The 25,495-nt window shown below is 35.4% G+C and overlaps 1 protein-coding gene across 2 annotated transcripts in view; it reads right to left on the reverse strand.

The window, feature by feature from the left end:
* Dcc (DCC netrin 1 receptor) overlaps nucleotides 1-25,495 on the reverse strand; it is a 1,013,564-nt gene that overhangs the window by 150,947 nt on the left and 837,122 nt on the right. For both annotated transcript variants that reach the window (XM_070029124.1, XM_070029123.1), the window contains exon 15: nucleotides 6,370-6,564. In XM_070029124.1, coding sequence (XP_069885225.1) covers nucleotides 6,370-6,564 — 195 coding nt within the window. The remainder of the gene's footprint in view (nucleotides 1-6,369; nucleotides 6,565-25,495) is intronic.

Genomic DNA, 25,495 nt, shown 5'->3' on the forward strand with positions numbered 1-25,495 from the left:
TTCAGTGATATCTACTGAAATATGAATAGAGAGAAATTTTGCTCCAATAACATCTTTTCTCCTGTTCAATAATGGTGTTCATTTTTTTGTAATGGATTTTTCCAAATAGCTTTAAAAAATTCACCAGGTATAAGACAATGCATGAGCTTCAGACCTCAGAGAGTAGTGAGTGAGAAAAGTTACAAATAGAAAGTATGCATTATTAATGAAACACCCTGCAGCTGTCTTTAAAGACTGCAAGAAAATGCCTATAGGTTTGAAGACACTAACCTGAAAAAAAGATAAAATGTATTCTTCCTCATATATTCTGAGAAATGATCTCATGAAGTGACCTTTTCTCATCCCTTCTCCTTCCTCTTTGGGCAGTCTGTGCTAGGGTGGAAGGAATTGAATGCTCCCACTCAGGATTTTCTAATCAAGATTTCATTGTATGTAAAAGAAGGAGTTCACATTTTTGTCTTTCACATTGAATGGAGTAGTACCACTGTGTAGCTTCTTATGCTTAATAATTAATTTTAGAGCACTAGCCTTGAGCTGAAGAGCTCAGGGACAGAGCCCAGGCTCAGAGTTCAAGCCCCACGACCACCACCACCAACAACAACAAAAATCAACAAAAAATAATTAATTTCAGTAAGTGAACATGTTTTATATATCATATACCTGTTGACTTACTACAGTCTCAAAGCTTGAAACCCTCAACTATAGTTAAAGTTGTATTATATATCATCCATTGTGTGTGTGTGTATGTGCACGCGCACGTGCATGTGTGGGCATGCACAAGCCTGTGTGCTGATCCTGAGGTTTGAACTCAGGGCCTAGCAACTGTTCCTGAGTTTTTGCTCAAGGCTACTGCTCTACCACTTGAGCCATGTGTCCAGTTCTGGAATTTTGCTGATTAATTGAAGATGAAAGTCTCACAGACTTTCTGCCCAGGCTGACTTGGAAGTACAAACCTCAGATCTCAGTCTCCTGAGTTGCTAAGATTACAGATATGATCCACTGGAGCCAGCTATATCATTTATGTAAAAATGTAAGCTCCAACCCAACATAGCTCAAAGTTTACTGAAAACTGAAACGTCTTAAAAATTATAGAACAAATCTTTCTATCTATCTAGCTATCTATCTAGTCTTTGAAATGTTTTATATAATGCAAATTATTTTATATATAATGTACATAGGAAATACATAATATATATTATTTGTAATAAAATACAGTGTGATACAAAGTAAAATACACAATGTGATAATAAGAGCAATGCCCTAATTATATATGCTTGTTTGCAGTTTTTTAAAGACTCATTAATGCTTTTGTTATTCTAGTTTCAGATTTCTTAAATACCTTGTAAAATAGAATTTTCTTGCTTCTCTTTCACTGAACAGTTCAAAGCAAAATATCTCTAATCAGAAAATGAAAGTGTTTGATAGTATTTAGAAATAGATAACGTATTCAGACCTAGAGGTCTGGTTCAAATGGTAGAATGCTTGCTTGGAAAGTCTAAGGCTCTGAGTTTAAACCCTAATATCAACAGAAATACCTTTAAACAAATAATAAATTTACCCTACACCTGAATATTTTTACTTAAAAAAGACCTCCATATTATTGCATTAATCACGGAGTATAATTTAATATTCTTATTTTTTAGAAGACCAAGACTAATTTAGTTGATAGCTGATAACCAACAAAATTTCATTGAGAAAATTAAAATTGGTAAACTTCTACTAATACTTCACCAAAAAAGGAATACCAATGATGAATACTGAAGATGAGAAAAGGTGACTTCAACACAGATAAGACATCAGGAATAGCTCATATAAAATAGACATAGCCAAAAAGAATGGAGTACCTTCAGAAAATATATTAAAAGTTAATTCAAGAGGATGTACAAAATCTGAGATGATCTATACCTGTTCAAGATATTTAATCTATTATCAAAATGCTTTTTATAAAGGAAAACCTCACATAAAACTGGTTTCACTAGTAAATTCCGTAAATATTTAAGAAATAAGTAATACCAATTCTAAACAAATCTTTTCATTACGTAAAAGGAAGAAACACTGTCCAGCTAATTTTAGAATAATATAATTTTAATAAAACCTGGAACTAGATGTGCCAGACATGGAAAAAAAATACAATCAAAGTTACTCATGAGGTGATGTAGGGTACTCTTGGGGCCACCTTGGGGCAAAATTTAAAAGGCTGGATCTCAATAACAATATAACTATATCTAACTCTGTCTGTCTGTCTTTCTGTCTATTTGCCTAGCATGCATGAAGTCTTGGCTCAATCCCAAATAGTAGGAAATAAAGAAGAAAGGAATAAAGTCACTACATGAAAACTAAATGTACACAAATATAACCATAGGAACATGAGTACATAAGATCTTTAATAACTATCATCAAATTGGTCCAACCAAAGAAGAAAAGAATAATGCATGACGATCACATAGGATTTCCAAATTTCACCATGAGAATTTTGAGGCTAATTACTCTTCAAAAAGCCTATTCAATTCTCCATCTTTGAAGAAAAAGCTACTTGCATTTCATCATGCCAAGAGATGTAAAATGACATCACAAAACATCTACAAATTTGTTCATGATAAACATTGTAGTAAAACTAGAAAGAGTGTATTTCTTAAGGTTGATAATGAAAACCTGTATCTCACAATGGATTCAGGGTAAAGACGAGAATTCCCTCATTAAGATCAGAAAACAAAGCAAACCTGACACTTTAAACAGTTTGTTCACCACTTAGTGAGCACTTAGTGACCACTTAAATTGGTCAAGGAAAAGAAACGAATTTCATAGAACTCAGAAATTAAGTAGAAAACTGCTCTTATATACATATTTGTTGGCTTATTTAAATAGGAAATTACATGGCATCTAAAAACTAGCAGAAAGGACAGATGAATTTAACAGGTGTTAGGACATAGGGTTATTACTTAGAGAACCTTTGTATGTTTCTAACTTAAACAATTGGAAAATAATGAGAAAATAATTTCACTCAAAATTATCTCCAAAATCATTTTAAAGGACTAAATCTAAACAAAGCATTCAAGCACTTTATGTTGAAATCTATGAAATATTGCTGAGAAAAATTAATAAAAAAATTAAATATACTGTATTGTAAGGTAAGAATATATCAATTAAGATCTTTTAGAAACTAATTATGTATTTTAAATATAATGTAAATATATAATAATCTATATACAAAGTAGATCAACAGATCAAATGTAGATAGTTTAAAAATTGATTTGGTTTCAAGTTAATTTTTCTAAACCATGCAAAATTCAAATTATATGTTGCATATATAAGAATGCCTGTCAACTTAAATCCTTACTCTGAACATTATTTTTACAATAAAAATATATACATAAAAGAATGCCTGTCATTAGAGACTTTCAAGTACAAGGGGTAAGATGTCTATACATTAATTATAAATATATAAAGTGCCCACTTTGGTTGAGGATCTATGAACCTGCACTATACAAATTATTTCTTTATTTTAAAATAAGGAATCTTAGATACTGTTCATAATGATTGTGTATTATAAACTATGACCATAATACTTAAAGATATGGACAATCTTCTCAAATGGATTATAACTTTAATTTTAGTGGTATCAATATCATGTAGTTCTTTTTTGGGGGGGGGAGGTCCAGTTGTGGGGCCTGAAATCTGGGCCTGGGCGCTGTCCCTCAGCTCTTCAGCTCAAGGCTAGTGCTCAACCACTTGAGCCACAGCGCCACTTCCGGCTTTTTTCTTTTTGCTTATGTGGTGCTGATCAAACCCAGGGCCTCAGGCATGCAAGGCAAGCATTCTACCAGTGAGTCACCTTCCCAGCCCCTCATGTAGTTCTTAAAAGGAAATCTCCTTCACCAGATGCTCATGGCTTATACCTGTAATCCTAGCTACCCATGAGGCTGAGATCTGAGAACATTGCTTTAACAAAGCCAGCCCAGGCAGACAAGTCTTATTTCCAAAAGACCAACAAAACTAACAAGTAGCAACAACAAATTTCCTTTTGTTTACTGCACATACAGAGCTTATAAACTTTTAATCTTAAAAATACATTTCTTTCCAAAACGATGTAATAAAAACAAATTTTCTCTTGATGATGATTAATCTTGTCAATTGGTTGGATTGAAAATTGCTTATGAAATCAGTTTAGTGCACATCTATGTGGTAGGTTGAATATATTTCTAGATAGAATTAAAGAAGGCAGCTCAGCCTTCCTGAATGTGAGCAGTACCATCCCATAGGCCAGAAGCCCACAAGGAACAAAAAGGGAAAGGGAGAAAGCTGGGAGTACTGCACTTGCCCCGTGCTTCCTGACCATCCTGGTGAGAGCTGCCCTCCCAAATGGAATGAATCCAAACTCCCAACACCTGAAGCCAAAACAAACCTATCCTCCATTAAGTTGTTTTTCTCAGCTATTTTCTAATGTAGATGGGGGAAATGCCTCACACCTATATTAATCTTTGAGAGAATAAATAAAACAGTCATTCCATTGCTGAACATGGGCTTGCATGAGTTCCTGAAAATGAAAGTTTATCATCATATGTATAACACTTGGGTGAAATGGAGAAACAAAAAAACCATGAGAGTAATTAATGAACAACAAGAATAACACATTTTATGTCCTGTGTTAGGTACAGGGGACTTTGTTATGTTAAAAGCCTATTGACTTGTAATATTTAAAAATATGTGTATATAATCTCTCTCTCCAGAGTCTTACAAAACCAACTTATTATTTTTGAGATACGTTGACTCCAGTTTGCTTTCTTTTCCCCGCTTTTGACTCCTTGCTTTCTATATTATTCCTTACAAAGAGATTTTTCTTTTTCTCTTATTAAGCACTTAGGGACGTTTTCTAATTTTAATTGGACAAACTCCTAGATAGGTAGAGTGGAAATCCAGATTCCTCATAATGAAGAGCATCATTATCTAAAGGACATGGTGTTGAAATAATGCATTTTTCCTTCACAGCTTCCTTCCGAGTTCGGGCCGTGTTCCTTGTTATTGCCAAGAGCATCTGCACTACCATGGTAACCTCCTCCCTTATCTGCTGACTGGCATCAGGACGAACTGTCAGAGATGACGACGTTGTCTGAATAATAGATAAGCGAGAATCCCCCGACATAGGTTTGATGGCCATAAAATATGAGCTTTGTGATTGCCCTCACATTCAAACACAGGGACTAACTGAGAGGATATTATTTCTAAATGTCAAGCTAACTGAAATACTGGAGTGTTTCAGTAGTTGCTTCTCTTATTAGTGTTTGGAGCAATTATAGAGAGAGCTGTTTGGTGCTATTTCCTACCTTCACTGAGAAAATCTTTCCTTGCTACTGCATTTTAACTATTTGAATTTAAATTGGGCTTTTCATGCAAATGTTGTGTTTGGAAAAGACACTGCAAATAAGTTGCAACTCTCCCCATACCGCTTCTAATTGGGTTGCATTTCCAACGGGATCATTGTACTTTATTGCCAATAATATGGTATTAAATAAATATGGTAGAATGAACTTGTCCTCTCCTTGGTGAGAATTGTTAAACTTATTGGCATCCCAATATATTAAGTATATATAGATTTTATTTTCATTTGCTAATGTTATAATTTCTTACAGCACTATAGCAAGTCAGATATAACCTGAGTTTAAGGTTTATGCACACAGTAGACTTCTCAGAATGAACAAATTTTCAGTGAGTTCAGAAATACCGCAATTAAATTATTGCATTTTAAAACAAAACAAAACACAAAACAAGTTGGCTTCAAGAAGAGATATCAGATTTGGGAGGGGACAAACGTAGAAGTAGGAGGGATTGAATAATCCTAAATTTATTGCTGTGATTGTCATCTCCTCTTTTTATCTCGTTGTTTTAAAGTCATAATGACATCGCCACAACGAATCCATGGATGCCATGAGATTAAAAAAAGGGAAGTGGAGTTAGATAATTTACAGAAAATTGACAGAAATCTTCCTTGTGAGAACAATTAAGGGGAAAATATATTGACATTTTTCTTAAGACTCAGTAAGATTAGAAATTTGCACCAACTATAGGAAAAAGAAAAATGATCAGATGCACTCCTTTTATCTAAGATCTATAGGCAAGAGCACACATCCCAGCACTTATCATGAGAGATTTCTCTTCTAGATCAAATCCCCAGAGTTCCAACTGTAGAAGGTGTGTGTGTGTGTGTGTGTGTGTGTGTGTGTGTGTGTGTGTAGAGAAATAATTATTTTAAAGAATTAATTCATGCTAAATGAATGTTAAAATCATAACCTCAAAGAATACTTTTCCCAAGAAATAACATATTTTAAAATAAATCACCACTTCTTTGAGTAGCACAAACATCTCACTACTCACCTAACCTCTCGATGGAGTAATACCGCTGCTTACTGTCCACACGCACTGTCTCTGCATAAGGACTCCCCACGCCGTAGCCAATAATGTAACCTCGCACCACAATATTGGGGTTCAAGGGAGGAGTCCAGCTCATGATGATGCAGTTCGTCTGGGGCCTCACATGAAGAGAGCTTGGCTGGTCAGGGACCTGGGACTCTAAGATTCAAAAAGAGCCATCGTTAGCATGTCTTATAAGTCTACTGGGCAAGGAGAAATGTCCCCTCACAAACATAATATCATAGATCATAGGGGCTCAAACAATGCTTTGTTTATTGCCCACCTGCCCAAGAAAATCCTTTATTCAACATCTACTGCAATTTGTTAAGTTGAATCTGTTATAGAATTTTTAATGCTTTTATTGTTATTGTAAAGATGATGTACAGAGGGTTCATAGTTACACAAGTCAGGTATGGAATACGTTTCTTCTTGAATAGTGTCACCTCTTCCCTCTGTTCTCCCAGTTTTCCCCTCCCATCCTGCTGTCCCCACTAGTTGTACAGTTCATTTTCAACGTAGTGTCTAGTGAGTGCCATTGCTGTATCTGTTGTTAGGTATAAAAGCATCCTCCATTCCAGTCCCAAGGCACTCTGGCATTATACATCTTTATCTCAATACAGCTTTCCTTGTTTTTCATATACTTCCTCTGAGTTATCAATAATATTAAGGGTGAAATTAAGGTGTACAAATAACAAAAAGGGAAATAAGATGTTCAACTGTCTTGCTCCACAATCTTTTTATAATAAGATGAAGCTTTTATTTTATTTTATTATTATTTTTATTGTGAAAATACTGTACAGAGGGATTACATTACAATTACATGGGCAAGGTAATGAGTACATTTCTTATCAAGCATTGTAGCCTCCTCCTTTGTTTCCTCTTCCCATCCCTTTCCATCTCCTCCTCCCCTGCCCCCCTTGCAACTCCCCCGCCCCCCACCAAAGTTGTAAAGTTTGTTTTCAACATAACGACTTGTACATCTCATTTTTGTTGCAATGGGTCCACCTATCCCTATTTAAACGATTTTTCCCCCATCCCCTCCACAAATTATACCGACATCTTACAAATATGCTAGAAACAATAGCAAGCAAGAAAAAACATTTGAATACTTATCTTGGGGTTCATTTTGCCTAACATCAACTTATCTGACCTTTTCTGCTTGATTATGATTTAACTAAAAATAAAAATAAATCTACCAATTCTTTCCTAAGAAGTTGTGAAAGTGTGCAGGTTAGGGACCATGACCTGTTCATCATGATCAGGATGCTGGACCGCCTGTTTATGGCATTTGTGAAAAATGTATTGTTATTAATGGCCAACAGACTGTGGCCTGGATTAAAGCCATGCTGTCTTTGGAACTACCTATATTTGGTCTAATCTAGGTGTTATCATTTACTAGCTGTTTGTCCTCATAAAATGGTTTCCCTTCTCTGATCTTCACTTCTTTGTACGTTCACATTACAAATACCGACTGATCCAACATTTGTGTGCTGCAATTCAGCAAGAGCAAAGTATCAATCTGTTCTAGGTACTCATTAGCTGACACCAGAAGATCTTACTATCCTCACTAAGCATTGGTTCCTTCAACTACAGAAAGAAAAAGGAGATGATAAAAATTTCATTCAAACTTGAGAAGATTCAATGAGGTAATACATACTCTATAATAGCACATAAATTCTCCAATCACCATAGCTAAATAGCCAACTAGCATAATGTGCACTTTTTCATCATAGAGTTTGTAGTAAATCAATTAATAATAATAATAATTAATTTTAGTATCAAATTGACACTTTTATTACATCCCTAAAAGAATAATTGTGTTTCCTGACAATGAACATTGTTTAATTAAGAAATATTTATACAGCACATATTTGTTATTTAGATACAGAATTGAGTGACTTGGGGGAGAATAAATATGGTGACTTGTAGTTTATGATCTAATGGTAAAATTGGACAAGTTAAACTACAGTTATAACCTGGCCAGTGGTTCACACATGTAAACCTAGCATAGGTAGGATTCTGAGGATTGCAGTTTGAAGCCAGTCAAGGCAAGAAATTCCATGAAATTCTTGTCTCCAATTAACCACCAACAAGCCAGAATTAATGCTGTGGATCAAGTGGCAGAATACTAGCCTTGAGCAAAAAATCTGTGGGACAGTGCCCATGCCTGAGTCCAAGTCCTAGGACTGGCTCAGATGTGCATGTGCGCACGCACATGTATACACGCACACACAGATGGAATATATTTACAACAGAATAGGATATATTAAAGGGCTAACTACAGACATGTGCAGTTTAGTCTTCAAAAATCAGGTCTTGTGACAGGTAAGATAAAAATGAAGATGGTCACTCCAGATTTAATAGTGTAGTGCTAAACACAGTTTTTGACAACTAATATTTATAAGAATTAGTTACTTGAACCCTATTCAAACTGTATGAACAGTCTGTGTAAAATATGAGTAAAGTCTGGGGCTAAAAGAAGTATTCTGGTACCTGTTCTTCTGTGATTTAGTAGAAAAAGTTGAAAGAATCCTCTCTACTGACTTTATCCATATGCAACCTGAAAACTTATATGGTAGAAGAGAGTATGTCTTTCATTAAAATTATTAAAGTTGGCATTCCATATCATAGCTATCAAAATACTCTAAATAGATATGACATCTATTAGAACTTTCTAAAATTACTTTTACTGTTCTAATGATTCCCTTTGTGAGTCAGAAGGGAAGTCTATTATTGTTGGTCCTTAAAGAAGCTTGTGATATAATATGCAAAGGCCTCATAAAAAAGTGCCTGTCAAAATGTGGATATAAGCCTTTATAGCAGAAACACGATGTTTGTGAAGTATTTTCCACTATAAACCCTAAGTAAGTCATAAAGGAGAGGAAGGGGATGAATTAATATTTTTCAAACCTATTACTGCAGTCTGCCAGTGCCCTTGAAAGGTAGTATGCTCTCCAATCAATTCAGTTTAACATACTTGAAAATTCATAATAAATACCAGAACAAGAAATAGACACAATGTTATATTAAAGAAACTAAATGAACTTCATATTCTCAACACTCACTTTAAGATGAAAGTATAGCTATTTGAATGACTATTGAACATTCTTTAGAATGAAAGGTAAAACACTATTAACATATTCTCACAACAATAACATTTCTCCCATGTTTCTGGACATGATAGATTGATTCCCTGGTTAAGTTGGTACAAACAGAAGTTTAGCCATCAAGGTATAACATGTTAGGGCACTGGGTACACCAATTAGCTCTTAAGAAAAGTGACGAGTCTTCCTTGTATTCTCCATTTTATAAAAATTTCTTTGATCCCAGATGCTTACCTCAGTGCAATTTTTTAACATTAAAAAAATAAGAGTATAATGCATGAGAATATATGCTGGTTCTCCATTTACATATTCTATGGACTTTTGCCACTCAATTAAGCTCAAGGCCTCAAAGGACAGCACCTATCAAGGCAACATTAAAATTAAGTTATCCCTAATAAATGGCCTCATCATAAGTGTAAGTAGGCCAGGAGATTTTCCATCATCCAAAATAATCAATTTATGCCCACCCAGTCACTTTTTAATAATAGAGACAGAATTCACAATTTTGCTTTTATGCTACCTGAGTCTTCTCTATAATACAGATGACCTTATGGGTTATGAAAATGGTTATTACTAAAATGAGCCATAAAATATCAATTTAGTAATTTTTCTGTGGAAAGCATGTGACATGCGTACACTTTATTTTGGATCTGAAACTGAAAATTGCTGCTCAGAAGTACCTGGAAGTTTTTACGAGTATCAGAAACAAGGATTGTGTACACTTAATGCATAGAGGAATACTGTGGAATTATTGAGGTAATTTAAAACCAAGGAGATTACATTTGGCCTGAAATACTCAAGTTAATCATGCCTAAACTTCCACTGGCATCTAAATGATCAAAAATGTCTAGGTCAAGTACCATTTCTCTTCCCCCACAATTTTATCAGCAGGTACATATTGTACAATATGACAGAGCTCATTGTGACCAATATTATATTGATGTATATATGCCATATATATAACATATATAATATTATATATAACATTTGGTCTACTCACTGCCCTTTACTTTCTTATTCATCCTCCACACCCTCTTTTTATTTTTCTCACAATTTTTGAAAGTGTGTCCTGTCAGGACTTTCTCAAATGCTCATATAATGCCTTTCCATTTGTATGCTTCCCCCCTTACCCGCAACTCCTATATTTGATGATGCTATGGATTTATGGATTTTTCAATTTAATTTGGTTCTAAAGAATGCATGTTAGTTTTCGGCTGATGATTACAGTTTCCACTAATGATTAATGTTCATATGTAGTATAACAGACAATTTAATGAATGAATCCTTATGATCTTTCAATGATCACTGTGAATCTTTTACAGTCCAGTCAAGGTTCCTGATACTTCACTGAGGGGAGGGGGAAAGAAAAGGAAATCCTAAATTGACTTATGTGGCAAGCCTCCCCTGTTAGAACATAAAAAGGCAACATTATAGATGTCAGGGTGGGAAGAGTTACAGGCAATGGGTAGATCTACTGCCAGAATGAATCTGGTATTTGAAGAAACCTAAAGAAGTCATTTACCTTCTATGTAAATGGGAGATAAAAACAATATGAAGGTAAAAAGAATCAGGCAGTGGGAATATAAAATGGTAGAGTTAACATAGAAAGTAGTATAGTGGCTCCTCAAAATCTTAAAAACTACCATGTGATCCCATAATTCATCTCCTGAGTGTGTATACAGAGGAAATGATAGAAGGAACTCAGACAGGTGTTTATATACCTATATTCACAGCAGCATTAAGTACACTTGAGAAAACAAGACAAAAAAAAAACAATCCCAGTATCTATCAACAGATGAATGGATAAATGAAATATGATATATTCATGCAATGAAATCGTATTTTTTCCTTAAAAGGGGAGGAAGATCTGATACATGCTCTAGTATGGATGAGCCTTGTGGATGTCGTTAAATAAATAAGTAACAAAAGGCCAAAAACTTTATGATTCCACTGATGTGCAATACTCAGTACAGGTAAACTCAAAGCAGAATTTTAAGGGACAACAAATAGGGAAGAAAAGAATGGGGAGTTATTAAGTCATTGTTTAATTGCAAGATGAAAATAACTCTGGAAATGTATACTGGTAGTAGGTCATAAAATGTGAACACAATTAATGTCACTTAAAAATGGTTAAGATGGTAAAACTCATGTTAGATCTTTTAAAACACAATCTAAAAAGAAATTGAGATCCAGAAACCAAGTTTCCCTAATTAAGACAATCAAGGTAAATAAATAATTTTATTTTTAATGTATGAGATCTTGAATAGTCTTCTTTTTTTCTATGAAGTATAGGAAAAGTTATTATTATTAATTAATTTTTAGAGGAAAAGATGTTTCAGAATGGTGAAGGAAGAGAAAGGGACAATAGAGATGCTCTATCACTTGCTGTGTGACCAGTGAAGAAACAAAGTGTAGAGATTTTGGAGCTTGGAGACAATAGATTGGTAGCAGTTTGAGTGAAGAACACTTGGTCACATCGCTCAAAGGCCTTTGGCTTGGTCAAGTGTAAGAGAATTCACTGAGAAAAGGATCACAAGTTGTATTTACTTTGAGTCATGCAATTTCAAGAGGCCTATTGGTCCATCTCACAGGGGGCCAGGGTTCTGGGGAAGTGATTGGGTATATATAAGTCTGGGGTTTGGGAGAAAGCTCATGCCTGGAGATGTAGAGGTGGAAGTCATTAACCTATAAATGGTACTTAATAGAAGCATAGTATATGTGTATAAATTAATATAATACAAATAAGATCATGTTGCTGTCCTGCTCAAGCTCTACTCACTGTCGTAGGCCACAATGAAAGACAGACTAAAAGACCAATTGTGATCTTGGCCTCTTCTCCTTTACCTCTCTGACTTTGCCTCCTATAATTGTCACTTTATTTTAGCCAACTGCTTCACAATGGATACTTTGTTACTTCTCAGAAATACCAGGCACATCTACTGGCCACAGGTCTGGTGGAGAAAGCAAAAGGGACCATAGAGATTCTGTTTCACTTGCTGAGTGTCTAGTAGAAAAACAAAATGGAGAAATTTGGGTGTTTGAGGACAATAGATTGGTAGCAATTGTTCCCTGCTTTGGCTAGATCTAGCTCTTCCCAAGATATGGCTCCCTGGCCTACTACTTCAATATTTTTGTCACTGAGTTTCTCATTTCAGGCTCCCCTCACAATCATATTTAAAGTTATAGCCTTTTCTTCACCACTCCGATCCTCCTCTCTTAATTATTTCCCATAGGACTTAACAATTATTATGTTACCTATTTAATGTGATTATTCTGTTACTCTGTGTCTCATCTCTGTGTTAAGTTCTCTAACTTTAGTGGTTAGACTAGTTCCTGGCACAAAGTACTAAAAAATATGGCAACAGGATCTGTGTTTCTCCTGAAATGATATAGACAGATAGGTAGGTAGGTAGGTAGGTAGGCAGGTAGGTAGGTAGATAGATAGATAGATAGATAGATAGATAGATAGACAGATAGACAGATAGATAGATAGATAGATAGATAGATAGATAGATAGATAGATAGATAGATAGATAGATAGATAGATTGATTGATTGATTGATTGATTAATAGCATAGATTGATGACATAAGAATTTTAAAGGGGAAAAGGAAAGAATAATATAGAAATGAAACATGATGACTATACAGTTCATAAAACTCTTTTTCCCCCTCTCCTAGCAGCTGACAAGATTTGTCTCTGTTGGGTTTAAAAGCTAATGATCTGCTCTGTACCGTCTGCTGTGCATGGTACTGCCAAGTGTGGTCAGAAAGCAGGTACTTTTGACAAATACTCATATATTTGTTCTCCATTTAGTGCATTTTTATGGGGCATTTTGTTAGAGTTTTGTTCCAGTTCTTAACAGCCTGTATTTCTTCACAGCAAATTATACATAAAGTAACTGATATACCCTGTCTTCCCAGGCAGATCTGATGCATACTGATGTGTCTTCTTGAATTGACAGGGTCTGAATCCATCAGTTGTCCTAGTCTCCGTTAGGCTACCATCTCTCTACAAAATTCCTCCTTTATCACTGGTAATGGGTGGCCTCTCTCACTCACCAATGAACTCCATTCTACTTTTTAAAACCATTCTCTTCTTATGGTTTTTCTCAATATTAATATCTTTCACAATTTATAAGCACAACTCTTTGCACAGTTCCAATGTGTTTGGAGGAATATATGAAATTAATATCATGTCCATCAGGATTCACAATGGTTCTATCATCCTCTGGGTTCCCTCATGTTTGCCCACTGGGATCAAGCCTTCTCCTCAAACATGCCCTAGTCATTTTAACCCAGTAATTTAACATTTCTTTCCTCGCTGAATACAGGGTCTTCTGTGTAATCTTTATGTCTTTATTTTCAGTGTTATAAATTTTGAAACAATGTGGGTTTTTGTAATCTTTTTTAAATAACAATAATGACAAAAATTTCTTTATACACCCATATTTATCTGTCGCACTTGTCATTATTAAATATTATCTCATTTAGCACATCATATTGTAACTCAATGGTAAAAAAGAAGGGGGGAAGTAAGACATTCTCTCACAGAGGAATGTTAATGAGATGCCTCGAGTTTAAACTTCAATCAAAATTCTTAGATCTTGTGATGCTTCACTAAACAAACCACGAATTCCCAATTTCAGATTAAATCAGCTCTTGTCCAACCTTTAGACAAACATAGACTCCATCTGTCAAGACCTAAAGAAACATCAAGAAGTAAAAATACTTATCTAGGGCAACAGGTAGGCATGTTAACCAGAACATGTTATAAATTACAAAGAAATTTTATGTAACTGAGAAACTTTTGAATTCCTGAATAATGAGAGAATCTAAGCAGAATGTTAGAATAAATAGTTCTGGTCTGGCTTTCTAGACCAGTTGTGGACAGAAGCCCATTGTGGAGTTCAGAGACATGATTTTCAGATACCATAAATCCTCACTAGTACTTATATGCTTCTAATATAGTGTGTTTGATCATCAACTTTGAATTAAATGATCTCTAGATATTTGTAAATTTAAGTATAAACCCTATTTTGAATTTGTGAGTAAGAGGTTTTACTTCTGGAAAAATCATGTACTAAATGAATCTTTTCAGGCTTTTTTTCTTCTCTAAGTGGAGTCAAGTTCTACACTCTCAAAACTGTGAACTTGTTATTTTGCTCCAGAATGAACAAAAACATTACCATGTCTTTAAAATATTGAGACTAATTACTTTGGAAAAATCTAGAACTTTCTTTTTAATTTCTAAGTTGAGAGGAAAGGGTGCATTCCCATAATAATGGAACTATTTACTGAAGAAACAAACAGATCTATCAAGACAGCATTCATCTGTGAAATCGGTGAAGAATGAATCTGCATATGTTATATGCATTTCACATAAATATTCACCTATGACTATTTATATTGTCACCCATCTACTCAATGTTAATTGAGTGTCTACAATGTAACAGGCACTGTGGAGAACACTGAGGAGTTCAAGATCATCATCTATTGGGAAGTGTAGTAATTCTAAGAGAACTAAAACTGCTACACAGGCTTGGAGCACAGACATCTGAATGACAGCCCCTAGGTGGCGCATTCTGTGTGTTCTGCAGAACACACAGAGTGAAATATATGCGGAATGACACTGGTAGAGGGCATATGGAAGCAAAGAGTTGAGACAAGTTGCAACTGAAGTACTGCACCTGCCGGGAAGGGTGGAATGGGAAGACATCATGAAACATCCAACATAGGCTGAGGAGAACATAGAAGGGGAAGTGTTTCATCAGTGTCATGACATCTTCAGATCTCACTATGAATAATCATGGGTAACACTGTGGAGTCTAGATGACAGAAGTATAACTGGTGTCATAAGAAAAGGTATGAGTCTACGTTCAGGGGACAAAGGGTGACAACCTCAACATGGTGGAAATGAACAGAGAGAATGAATTCCAACACTATTAAGAAGATAGGTATAGCAGGTCACACTCATTTGCCTTCAAATTCTATCACCAGAATCAACAACCAGTGAATCACCAGGATTAACTAGTTTGATGTAAGAGAAGGGAAAAAAAAATATTCTACCCAAAGTATTGGCAAAGATCCTGTATTGTTTAGTGAAAAATCTGCTTCTGTCTTGTGTTACTCTGATTTAGTTTTGTATTCCTATGCCTGGCTGTAATATATTGATTTTTTTCAATCATGCTTGATAGCAAATGTTAATTATATTTTTCAAAGTTTCTTGTAATTCTTTTATATTTTATCAGAAGTTTAATCTAATTGGAATTGTATTAAACTGATCATTAATTTGAGAAGAACTAAAAATTTTATGATATTTATATTTCCTATTCCAAATATATATACATATATCTTTTTACTTATTCCAATCTTATTTTATATTTTAAAATAAAATTTTAATATATTTCCTTGCATCATGTTAAATTTATCCTAGTAGTTTGTTATTTTATAAATGCATTCTTTCAATTTTATTCTAATTGTTTCTATTATAAAGAAAAGCAATGTTTTTCTACATGTAGTTTGAGACTTAAACTATCTTATTAACTGTTCTGATTACTTTAATTGCTTTTCAGCATAGTTATATTGGAATTTCTAAATACATAATAATACCATGTGTAAAAATAATAATCTTTTCCTGCAAAACAAACTATTCTTTGTTTTACTTCCCAAAAGCTCTATGTTTCTTTGAGTAACAGAAATATTAGAAAACTTATCAGGCCTGTTTGGTTCTATCTGCCCATCTAGCATGCTGATTACTCTTTAGTTCTTATAAAACACATACAATTCTGAAAGTCTGTTTGCTTTCTTATTAATATGAAGTTTCAAAAAATGATAATGCCTGCCAGGTGCCAGTGGCTCACACCTGTAATCCTAGCTACTCAGGAGGCTGAGATCCGAGGATCATGGTTAGAAGAGAGCTTGGGAAGGAAAGTCCAGGAGACTCTTTTCTCCAACAAACTACTCAGAAAAAAAAGCCTGAAGTGGTGCTGTGGCTCAAGTGGCAGAGCGCTATCCTTGAGAAAAAGAACTCAGTGACCAGACCCTGAGTTCAAGCCCAGAATCAGCACACATAAAGCAATGTTAATGACTAATTTTACAAAATGTCATTCCACATTTAATGATGTAATTATAAGACGTTCCTCAAAATAGTTCCTTAGTTAGATACTTGGTTTTTAAGTTTTTTTGCCCTCCTTTGCATCAGATGTGAGTAAAACTATTCTCTTAAGGTAGATAAGGCCTTATCATCATGAACAAGGAGATGCTTCATGAGACCAGCATGAGGAGTAATTCACTGTCAGAAAGAACTAGAGTTGAAGTCTGACATCCACTCTATGAAAATCAGCACAAGTCATCAAGTCATTGACAGGCTCTCTGCTGTCATTGTCTTAATCAATTATTACAAAAACCTAAAGCGATGGATACTTTTCTTCCATTTGCTTTATGAATGAAGAATCTTGGGTGTTAAGGAATCTGTTATTTGCTGAAAATAACATGAGGTGAATAAAGAGGGTTCAAACCTAGTTCTTAAGGCTCTCAAACCCATCCCACTTGTGTTTTTGAATTACATTATAAGTGGTAACATGTCCACCCAGCTAGGTCAGAGGCAAATATTCTATGAGCCATGATTAACTTTTAATATTTTAATGAGAAAATTTGAATATTTGTCCAAAGATAAATAATAGGTATCAGCCTTTTCACACTACACCCTTGAGATTCCAAATAGCAATTACTCAAGAACTGAAGACTTCAAATTGCCATCAAGAATTAATTTGTCTTTGCCTACTTCACTTCTCCTATAAGACAAATCCACTTGACTGATTAAGTAACTAGTTCTTCAATATTGTGCCATAGATTCCCTAGTGCTTTCTTTGAGAGAGTAACACATATGAACATAAATAGCTCCTCACACCTAAATAGTGCTCCACACACATAAATAGTGCCTCACACCTGTAATCCTATTTACTCAGGAGGCTAAGATCTGAGGATCATGGTTTGAAGCCAGCTGGGGCCGAAAAGTCTGTGAGACTCTTATCTCCAATTAACCACAGAAAACCTGAAGTGGTGCTGTGGCTCAAAGTGGTAGAACACTAGCCTTGAGCACAGAGACACTCAGGGATAGAGCCAAGTCTCTAAGTTCAAGCCCCAGGACCAGAAAAAAAAATCCATGAGAAAAAAGTCCATTTTTGACAGGGCACTTACACTCCACTTCACATGCCAAACGTTAAACTAACATGAATTTCCATTTCCACAGATACTCCTTTTTAACTTGTATTATCCAAACTCTATTCCTTACTTCAATTGGGATTTTTTTTATTTAGATGCAGTTAATGGCTTGTCATAGACTTGTATGAAAGAATTTACTGAAGTACCTAATAAATATAATTTCTGATTTTGTAAAAATTAAATCAGTTTATAAAACTGTTCAATATTTTTAATCTAAGAGGTAAAGCAGTAATCAGGCTCCTTCTATATGTCAGGTAAATCTATGTTATTTCAATTCATTTTATTCCAATTCTAAGAGACATATGTTAAAACTCTCTGACTATACTATTCACTTATACATAATTTTCAGGTTATAAAACTATAGCAATCATAGTTAAAGTAAACTGACAACTTAGCAATTGTAGTTAAAGTAAACTAACAACTTACATGGCACTAGGAGAAATAACTGAATAAAAACCAGATGTCAGAACATTCTAGGATATTCCAGAGAACCCAATCTGAGTCTAATAGATATGCAAAGAAAGTAAGTAATGGCAGATTAATAGATTTAAATGCTATTTAAAAAAAAACAAACAGGCAAGCAGGGAACAGATAGCTCACGCCTGGAATCCTACCTACTCAGGAGGCTGAGATCTGAAGTTCTGGGTTTGAAGCCAGCCTGAGCAGGAAAGTCCATGAGACTCTCATCTCCAATAAACTACTCAGTAAAGGCCAAAAGTGGTGATGTGGCTCAAGTAGTAGAGTGCTAGCCGTTAGCAGAAACAGCTCAGGGACGGCAGACAAGCCCTGAGTATAAGACCCTGGACCAGCAAAAAAAAAAAAAAAAAAAAAAAGCAAACCTTTATTTTCCTGTATTATATTCTAGTTCCTGTAAGTGATTTGTAAATGAAACTTCTGGGGTACTTGAAGACATTTTTTTAACAGTGAAGAAAACTGTGAATATTTTTTATTTTATGTAGATTTTTTCCAAATTTATATCATACTAGTTGATACTGCATTAGTAAATGCACTAAGGTTGTAGAGAGACTGAGAAATAAGCAAATCTTTATTTTTCTCTGTTTTCTGGGTAATAGAAAGCCCCGGGCAATGAGACCGGTTTCCTTCTTACGAATCATAACCGTGAAGTTTAGCCTTCCAGACAATTTAGCACATGACAATTAAAACAGCAGACTTAGGCCACAGTAATATGTCCCTGCACATAACCTGGGATAGCTAAAATATAAAATGCCAAGTGTTAGAGACTACAGACATAAACATTATTTAAAATTTCCTACCAAACACAAAATAGTTCACTCACCTTGGGAAAGTGTATTTGTATTTTATTTTTTATTTTAAAGATGCTGTACAGAGGGGTTACAGACATTTTAACACGATCAAATGATAGGAAAACTCAATCTGCAAAACTCCACATAGAGCTCTCCTATGACCCAGCAGTCCCACTTTTGGGCATTTACCTGAATGATCACAAAAAAGACCATACTAAAGCTACCAGCACAACTATGTTTATTGCAGCACTATTTATCATAGCTAAGATATGGAACCAACTCACATGCCCCTCAGTAGATGAATTGATCAAGAAAATGTGGTGTATATATATATATATACAATGGAATTCTATGCCTCCATCAGAAAGAATGGCATTGCCCCATTTGTTAGGAAATGGAAAGACTTGGAAAAAATGATATTAAGTGAAGTAAGCCAGGCCCAAAGAAACATAGGTCCCATGGTTTCCCTTATTTGTAATAACTAGTAAATGTCTGAGACAAGCAGAAAAGGTCACATAAGTTGATGTTAGGGAAATGAACCCCAAGATAAATATTCAAATGTTTTTTTTCTTTCACGTGATTGTTTCAAATGAACTTTACAACTTTGGCGGGGGGTGGTGAGAGGAAGGGATGGGAAGGGGAAACAAAGGAGGAGGCAACATTGCTTGATAAGAAATGTACTCATTATCTTGCCCATGTAATTGTAACCCCTCTGTATGGTATTTAATTGAAAAAATAAGCTTTAAAATAGTATACGGCTTATAATCATATTTTAATCATGTGTATTATATATTTATTCATCAAAACCTTAAATTCCTGTATGTATTTAGACATACACACATATGACTTAGAGGATATGAACTTAAAGTGTTAAGAGAGTCATTTTAAAAATTAATTTTATTTATTTATTTGTTTATTTGTTTATTTATTTATTTATTTATTTATTTATTGCCAATCCTGCGGCTTGAACTCAGGGCCTGGGCACGGTCTCTAAGCTTCTTTTACTCCAGGCTAGCACTCTACCACTTGAGCCACAGCACCAATTCTGGCCTTTTCTCTTTATGCAGTACTGAACAATCAAACCCAGGGCTTCATGCATGCTAGGTAAGCACTCTACCGCTATGCCACATCCGCTGCCCAGGAGTGCCAATTTTTTTCAATGATAGTTTGATCTTTTTTTTTTTAAGTGCTAATTCGAACTGAGGCATGGTGTCACATACCTGTCAGCCTGATAGTAGGGAGTTAGTCAGGAGCATCAATAGTTTGAGGCCTGGGCAAAGGAAAGGGTGAGAGCCTTTCTCAAAACAAAATAAAAAAATGGAAGAGGATGTTGCTCAAACAGTAGAGTATGTAAATTTCAAGTGCTTAGCTGGTACCAGTGGCTCATACCTGTAATCCTAGCTACTCAACAGGCCAAGATATGAGGATTGCTATTCAAAGCAAGCTTAGGCAAAAAAGTCTGTGAGACTTGAATCTCCAATTAAACATCCAAAAATCTGGGAATAGCGCTATGACTCAAGTGGTAAAACCCTAGCCTTGAGCACAAAAGCTTAGTGACAGTGCCCAAGCCCTGAATACCAGGCCCCAGGACCTACACACACACACACACACACACACACACACACACACACACACACACACACACACACACACACACACACACACACACACACACAAATGTTCAACTGTTTGCAAGAATACATTTTCTAGCATTGTAAAAATAGAGTGCTAATTTGATAACTTTGGGTGGTGAGACTTGTGTTGATTTGCAACCTATATATGATAATGATAATAATGTACATTTACGTCTTCTGAAATAGATTATTCCAATATAGGGTTACCTTTTTAATCTTCTGTTTGTCCATAATGAATCATTATTTTTCTTTATGATGATGTCATTTGACAGACTAAAAGATTTTTCTTTTATTATATTTTTTCCTACTGTACTGGATGGGGCACTAGTCATGGTGTATCTTTTTCCTTGGTATCATTCCAAGTTTGACCTCAAGTACAACTTGTATTCTCACATTAAATATATCTCTGCTTTTTACAAAATTAACACAAAACCCTCAAAATTGTTTAATCTTTAAGGTTTTCTTCTTTAAACGTTGTATTTTTCTAGTTTCTTAACCCTCCAAGAGATATTTTCTCTCTCTATCATCATAGTTTCTTCTCATAAACTAATTTTACATTAGTTTATGCATACCACATTCCTCATATTTCTTTATGCCCTTTCTCCCTATAATTTTTAAAGTTCTATATTCCAAACAAAGAAAAGATGGTGTTTTCTGTTCAAGTATCTCCACACTGCCTTCCATAGTAATTGCATGATTTACATTTCCTCTGATGTTATATTACTGTGTTTCCTTCCTTATATAGTTGACTGCATTAATTGTTTTTGTATTTTTGATGTTGGCCATTCTAACAGTAGTGGGATGGGATCTCAGTGTTGTTGTGATTTGCATTTCCTCTATGGCCAGGGATAATGAGCATTTCTTACTGCATTTACTGGACATTTTTCATTAAAGTTACCAAGTAGACCAGTGATAAGGTACTATTAGAGCTGTGAGAAGAATAAAAGCCTGTCTGAACCAGGTGCCGTGGCTCATGCACACAATCCTATCAAGTAAATAAGTTAAGGTCTAGAGGAACCTAGTGAACAAAACATCTGGGGCAGGGAAATCTGTTAGATTCCATTTCAAATGTACCATCAAAAAGCAAGGCGGGAGCACGGCTTAAGTGGTAAGGCACCAGCCAAATGCAAGCAAGCATGAGGCCCCCAGTTCAAATCCCAATTACAGAAGAAGAAAAAGAGCCATATGGTGTTTGAAGCATTGACAATGATAAACATATTTGTACCAACTAAAAGTTTCCATAACTTAAGAACACGTATGCCACTGTTCCAGTTTAGTTTTATATTAGCATCATTTCAAAGCCAAGAGTTATGAAAACTATGAGCACTATTCATGAAATAAAGTTAAGAAAGGTCAAGTGATAGTGTAAAATGAGAAGCTCAAAAATGTGGACCTCCATTTTGTCAGTTAGAATGTTTAAAGAAAATTAAACAAGAATCAGAAATATACAGCAGATTAAATGATACCAGACAATAATTATCTAGAGAAATGAACTAAAACCTAATATTGCTAAGGTTTCTTATTAGCATACATGGTATAATTTTAACATTTCTCCTCATTTGGAGATTTCAACCTTTATCAGATCTTCAGTCCTTTTGCCATGTAAGATAGCTTGTTCTCAGAGGAAATTGTGCCCAAAATTAGTGCGTAACGTACTTGAGGGGGAGTTTGGGAGAGGAAGCTCCTCAGCCTATTGTACCTCACATATGTTTTATTCCTTTTTGTTGCTTTCCTGTCCTTTTTTTTCAGAGTTATTAAGAATTTATACTTTTCTCATTTCTCATTCATCGGAGAGACCTATGTTTTGAGAGTGGCTTTTAGATAGGACAGTTTTAATAACCAAGGTGGTCTTATCAACTTCACTCTCACCATTATTCTGACAAGAAGGTTAATATTTTAAGCTTTTAATTTTCAAATGCATGTTCTCTGTGAATGGCATATCCCGTGCTCCTTCCAAAGCACAGGCATGTCTATGTGGCTCTCTTCTCAGTGAAATGAATTTGCAGTGAGCTCATCTTCCCATTAGCACGTCAAGATAATCAGGCTAATTATTTCCTGGGAGCTGGAAACTAGAGAAGCCCCTAGATTTTCTTCCTTCCTTCCTCCCTTCTTTCCTTCCTCCCTCCATCCCTCCCTCCCTCCCTCTCTGTTTTCCCCTACTTCCTTCCTCTCTCTCTCTTCCCTTTCTTTTTTTTGCTGCATCCTGGTGGTACTTTCAGAAGCCTCTACTCAGCTGATTTATGCTAGCCAAGCTAGTCCACTTTAGGGTACAGGTTTAACCTTAAATCATATCATTATTGATTATGTGGAGCAATTTCTACCTGTTCACTTCAAAAACCAAGTAGCACAAACAGTTCCCCGGGCTCAGTTTCTTGGAGGATACATATCCTGGACTGCACCATAAATTCTCTCATTACTTTTTGCCAGGCATTTACATAAGAACCTTGGGGGAGTCTAATGATCTTGGTTTTCTTTTTTTTTGTTGTTAAGCTGAAAATTTTGAGGCACAATATAAATATTTTAAAACTTCCCAGCTGTCAGTAATAGGAATACGCTTTCCAGGGAACTCTGAACAAACCGTAGTTTAGCTTCATAATTACTCTAACAAAACATTCTAATTAAAAGGGCAGTCTATAAGGAGTTGGTGTGTTTCTCTAGTTACTGTTCACTGTCACAATGCATACAACAGACAGCAAAGGCAAAAGGAAGAGAAGTTGAAGGAGAGGAGGGAACTTGCCTCTGATGACCTGTCAATAGCACTGCCTCGGTTCAGCTGACATGCAGGGCTCCAAGTTACAGTTGTGAATAAATCACTTTTGTGTTTGCAAAGAAACTCGATGTAGAGTCAGGGGCCTGCCTTAAGTAACACACCGCATGCAAGGAGCACCAGTGGTGCAGCTCCCTTTTAGCCATGATGTAAGGAGAATCAGAGCAACTCCATGTAAAAATTTCTACATTGGAATGCTGAGGATTCAAAGCCTCTCCAACATCTGCATGAAAAACTGTGGTGGCAGGCATTCTGTGTTAATTTTATCATTTAAGCATTTACATAAACAACTGAAAACGAGATGAACATTTGCCAAAAATATCCCTTGCTAAAAATATATGTGTGTGTGTGTGTGTGTGTGTGTGCATACATACTTAGTATTTCCTGTTTGGAGCAACTCATGACACTATGTAGACTGTCCATTCATCCATACTTTAATTCCTACCAGGGCTTACATTTTCATAATTAAATGGTGTAGTCAAAAGAAGAAAACCAGACAGAAGGAAGAATCAAAATCACTCTACTGAAGTGCCAGTGGAAAGTGCTTATGGATCATTAAGGTGTGAAGGCTTTAGGACCAATCCAATTAATTCCTTAATGTTTACAGTGAAACATTGCTTTATAGACGGAATGAAATCTATAGGCTCCCAATTTTCATAGAGTTAAATGATCTGAAATATTTTTTAGTTTCCATTATTCTTAAACACAATCTCAAAGCATAATCTATAATGATATTGTATGCAAGAAGTATCAACTGACTTCCTTTTATTTTCAGAATGGTAATGTATGTATTGTGAGAAGAGACAAGAATTGTCCTAGCAATTACCATCCAAATGAAGATGCAGAATGAGAGAAGAGGCATAATATGAAATGTGTTGTAAGACGGTATGAAAATGGATGGGCAAAGCAGTACAAACTGGTTAAATGGGAATGTGTTCTGAACCAACGGTACAATGGCAGAAATAATACTCTTTTCCAAAGTGGTTGAACACAGAAAGCAGTATGGAGTTTCCTCAAAAGACTCCACATAGAGCTCCCCTATGACCCAGCAATCCCACTTTTGGGTATTTACCCGAATGATCACAAACAAGACCATACTAAAGCTACCAGCACAACTATGTTTATTGCAGCACTATTTATCATAGCTAAGATATGGAACCAACCCAGATGCCCCTCAGTAGATGAATTGATCAAGAAAATGTGGTATATATACACAATGGAATTCTATGCCTGCATCAGAAAGAATGACATGGCCACATTTGTTAGGAAAGACTTGGAAAAAATGATATTAAGTGAAGCCAGGCACAAAGAAACATAGGTCCCATGGTTTCCCTTATTTGCAATAACTAGTATATGTCTGAGACAAGCAGAAAAGGTCAGATAAGTTGATGTTAGGCAAAATGAACCCCAAGATAAGTATTCTAATGTTTTTTTTTAATTTCTTGCAATTGTTTCTAACATATTTATTTATAAGGTAATTTCTTTTTTTTTTTTTTAAATTGTATTTTATTTTATTTGAGAACATACTGTACAGAGGGGCTACAATTACATGGGCAGAATAATGCATACATTTCTTACCAAGCATTGCAGCCTCCTCCTTTGTTTACCCTTCACTTCCCTTCCCTGCCTCCCCCCTCCCCCCACCCAATTTTACCCCCCTCCCCCCAACCAATTATACCCCCCTCCCCCCCCACACCGAAATTGTAAAGCTGGTTTTGACATGACATTTTGTACTTCTCATTGTTGCAACAGGTCCACCTGAATCCTTAAACGATTTGTTTGTCCCCATCTCCTCCACATGATATACTGACATCAAATATAGTGAAAGAGGGGGTTACACTGTGGGGGAGGGACATACAAAGCAACAAAGAAATAATCTTATAAATGCATTAAAATACATGCATGAAAGAAACGAAAACATTAAAATACATATTTAAGGGTTCATTTTCCTAACATCACATTATCTGGCCTTTTCCGCTTGACTCATACCTATACTAGATATTGCAAATAAGGGAAACCATGGGACCTATGCTTCTTTGGGCCTGGCTTACTTCACTTTATAAGGTAATTTCTTTGTTGCTTTTTATGTCCCTCCC

The sequence above is a fragment of the Dipodomys merriami genome, unplaced genomic scaffold (assembly GCF_024711535.1).
Source record: "Dipodomys merriami isolate MVZ:Mamm:240054 unplaced genomic scaffold, mDipMer1.0.p SCAF_2, whole genome shotgun sequence".
NCBI lineage: Eukaryota > Metazoa > Chordata > Mammalia > Rodentia > Heteromyidae > Dipodomys > Dipodomys merriami.